A 4,101-nucleotide genomic window follows, 5' to 3' on the forward strand; every position below is an offset into this window, starting at 1 on the left:
CAGAAGGTTTTGTTTTATCATGGGCTGTTACCTGTCTTGGCTTGGGGTCCTCGACGGAGCACGACGCGGTGCGCCGCTCGGGCGGAGTGAGTTTTCTTCTTTTCCCTTGCTCTGAAAGCATCATGGCTCCTGAAATCTGCTGCTCCCTCTGATCCATATTACTTGCCGCAGCTTTAATACACCTCTCCGATACTTTAGTACAACTTCAAAGTTGTACTAAAGCTGCGAGGATCGGGGGGAGTACAAAATCTATTTTGGGGTATTATTAAGAACTTGAATAGAATACACAGCCATGGCCTTTTTTCTTTAGCTCAAGGTGGACTTTATTAGCATAAAGGAAACCGGGAGGAGGCTTGTATGTATGGTACTGACATATCATAAACTGTGTCTTTAAAACCTTAAGACTCTATTACTAGCTGATTGTAAATTTGGAATATATCCCTTTCTGTAGTTAACAACGATGATGAGAGAACTTTATCATGCCCATGCCCAGTGGATACCAAATCAATGGTCACCAAATGATAGAGGCAATCAGTCCACTGGATATAGCGTAGCATACCTTCTACTCCTCTCACGATGCGGCCGTGGCGGATATGGTTTCTGTTTGCTTTCCATCGGCGCTGGCGGTGGAAGAGGTTCCTCCTTTTTGGGTTGTTCGACCATCGGCGGTGGAGGTGGCGGTGGCGGAATCACTATGCTCCACCATGGCGGTCTCTCGGGCGTATACATGGGTGGCGGCGGCAGTGGCGGCGGCGGCGGCGGAGGACAAGGTTCCTGTTTTTTATTATCTGGGCCGCGTTGGCCGATCTGAAATGGGCCAGCATGTTCTGCCAGAATCCACACGATGGTCGTGAGCTCACCACCACGGCTGAGCTGCCTGGCATGGGATTCCCGGCTGCATCGGGTGCCCGCATACAACAGCTTGTCCACCCACACGTTGAAGACGAGCTCCAGCAGTTCTGGCATCTCTGACTCATCGGCGCTGAGCAGCACCATGGCAATATTAGCTCCGTCGGAGACCAGACGAGTTTTATCATGCTCAAGACCCCACTGACTGTCTGCGTCCTTCTTGTCACGGAGGATTCTGGCAAGCTTCTCTTCCCTGCCGCTCACCGTCAAACTGGAACCTTGAATGGAACTGGTCCCAACCTCATCACGCCATACATCCTGCAAGGACTCCTTGGTTACTTCGTACAGGCTGCGGAGAACAAGGCCCGGTAGCATGTGTCGGCGCACGGCGACAAGGAACATGAGGTACTCCGACAGCGCCTTGATCGCCTTGGCATGTTTCGTCTCTGCATACAACTTGCCATCATCACTCGTCAGGAAAACTTGCGTGGCGATGTGCCACACAAGGATGTCCTCCTGGAACTCACGGCCAAATGCCAGCCGGAATCTCTGCAGTTTCCTCCGACGCCTCTTGGCTGCCGCCTGACCCCAGAACGTCGTAACGTCATTCATGGAATATGCAGCCTCCTCATCCTTGTCGACCTCGTATGTTGACTTGAGTATCTTCCGTACACGTTCGAACACCAACCTCTTGACATCTTCTGAAAGCTTAAGACCTTCAGACTCAGAGTGCCGGTGTTCGTTCCAACCCTCTTCCAATCCAATTTTCTTGGCTGCTCTCCTGCACAGAGTTGTCGTGTCACAGGTACGGGTGCACTCGTGCAGCAGGCTGTACTGCCCAATGGTGCCCGACCACATTCTGTAGCTGCTCGGCGCCATGAGAAGGGCTAGCCAGCTACGGTGCAGAGACACGACGACACGGCGGAGGTGGCGCCATATCACAGACCCAGAGCACAAAACATTGTGGTGAAGCCAGCACCGTGGCCGAGCCTGCAGGAACATGTGCATCCAAGTAGACCCAACTGCCCCAAACAGCCATCTCACGTCCAGGATGAAGGTAGCTGTCAGCAAGGTGTAGGTGATGACCAGATCTTCTCTCCTCTGGCCGTCTTTGCTGTAGAACAGAAACAGAACAAATGCTGTGACGGTGGCGATTGGCGAAAGAAAACGGATCAAGTAGCCGCCCCAGGTGTGGACCATGGCTGCCTTGGTGTAGAGGATGTCGTACATGAGAGAAAGCTCCATCTCCACCACCTTGCACATACTCTCCCACCCAAAAGAGAACATTTCTCTGCTTGCATCAAGGTCAGGTGAATCCATGTTGACAGAAGAATCAGTCATTGCATGCTGGCAGAATGGGAACATGTTGTGGGCAACCATCAGGGCTTGCTCATTGTCCAGCACAGTTCCCTTTCTGGAGCCCGAGACATCAGTGAATCTGCTTATTTTCTTCTTCTTGTTTGAGCTCCGGATGTTGCCCAAGTTGCCTCGCCGTAGTGCGAACACCCTCTCCACATACTTGGCAACACCGACGGTGAGAATGATGATGGATGCCCGAAGCAAAGCTCTGTCGCCACCGCCGAGGTATATGTGCTTGTACACGACATAAATGGCTCCCCCGACCTGCACGAAGGCATTGAGTGCTTGCCGCCCTGACAGCACATTGTCCTCGAGGGAGTAGGCGCTAATGTTGTCCGGGCCGCCGAGATGATGCAAGAGGAATGGCGCCCAGAACGCGACCAGCTGCGGCTGCTCCTGCAACCTGCTGCCGAAGGACAGGTTACCAAGGGCATACGCCGCGGCCCAGTTGGCCAGCTGGTACGCCAGCCACAGAAGGAGCATCCGCCCACCGGAGGCTGTACGCCGACGAATCCCGGCAAGGAGGATGAGAACAAGATGTGCAGCAAAGCTTGAAAGGACTGCTATCCGGATCATCCCCATCTGGTTCAGCCATCCTTCCATTTCTCCTGCACTGAAATCAAAATTAGATGATAATATCTCATAGGCAATTAAGCTCATACCGGTAATACTGTTGTCATGTTTCGTTAAGCATCATGGTCTAGTAAATTCTGCCAACCGAATTCTAGTTTATTTATTGTATCCTTCCCATGGCACTGATTGATTCACTCTAATTATGGACTCTTTGTTCATTTTTCATGTGACTACTTTCCAATCGGTGGGCTATTATGCATGAAGCAAACCGAATCTATGTTTACTTTTGGTACGGGAGAATTCTTAGGAGGAAGCAACACAATTTCATTCTGCGCGTGATAGCAAATTAATGGTGGTACTGTACTAGTGTAAAATAAAAACAGGGGATGCAGCTTGTAAAACTAGTATGGTAGGACAGGACATGTCCACATTTTAACAAAATGGAAGTGATGCCTTAATGGTTATGCACATCGGTTGGCTGCTTAGCTACATCAAATATAACCAGAATGACCTTAATTTTAATCAAAATTTACTCTTTCAGAAAAAGAAATCAATCAACTCTGCTCATCTCATCCTGACCAAACCAAGATTTAACTTATCTTCTCGCTTCTCCACCAACCCCCAATCACATATATCAAACTAAACCGAATCATTGGCAGTGCAGCAGGTGAAACAAGAAATTTTCGACGGCCAATTAAATCATCATCACAATGACCTTAATTTCTGTTAAAAAAAACTCTTCCAGACAAAAAAAAACAATTAAATCTCTGCTCGTCTCATCCTGACCAACCAATATTTTGCTTCGCTTCTCCACGGATCCCCAATCACATCTCATCCAAAAACCTAAACCAAATCACTGGTTGCGCAGCAGATTAGAACTAGAAATTCTCGACCGGCTGGTAAAATTAAGGGCTAGAAAGAAGGAGAAGAAGAAAAGATCCTTCTAGGCCTAACACAGCCAGTCACGAGCTTGGAAGAATCAGGAACGCGATGGTGGGGAACAGCGACCAAGAACCCTAACCGGAGCCCATCAAATCAAAACAGCGATTTACTGAAGAAGAACGGACGACACAGGCCGTAGTCTTGAATTTGGCGGTTACCTGTGCTGGCCTTTTGGAGGGCGGGCGATCCTTGAGCCACCTATCTCGTCCTTGTCGGTCGTCGCCGGAGGGACGGGGTGGCCTGGGCAGCGCTGACATGACGCACTGACAGCAGTAGTCGTCCACGCCGCGTGATTCTTTTTTGGGGGGTTGACCCCCGCGTGGACTGGAGAGTGGAGACGGAGGAGAGCGACACTCCATTTTAGAGCATGGTTGGAGC

The 4,101-nt window shown here is 50.2% G+C and overlaps 1 protein-coding gene across 1 annotated transcript; it reads right to left on the reverse strand.

Moving 5' to 3' along the window:
* Positions 1–360: 360 nt before the first annotated feature.
* On the reverse strand, positions 361–4,079 carry LOC119365726. The gene is made up of 2 exons (XM_037631374.1): positions 3,882–4,079; positions 361–2,821 (listed from the first exon to the last, which is right to left on the reverse strand). The coding sequence occupies exon 2, from the start codon at positions 2,809–2,811 to the stop codon at positions 532–534; it is 2,280 nt and encodes a 759-aa protein (XP_037487271.1). The 5' UTR covers positions 2,812–2,821; positions 3,882–4,079; the 3' UTR covers positions 361–531.
* Between the last annotated feature and the right edge of the window lie 22 nt (positions 4,080–4,101).

Source organism: Triticum dicoccoides, chromosome 2B (genome assembly GCF_002162155.2).
Source record: "Triticum dicoccoides isolate Atlit2015 ecotype Zavitan chromosome 2B, WEW_v2.0, whole genome shotgun sequence".
Taxonomy (NCBI): Eukaryota; Viridiplantae; Streptophyta; class Magnoliopsida; order Poales; family Poaceae; genus Triticum; species Triticum dicoccoides.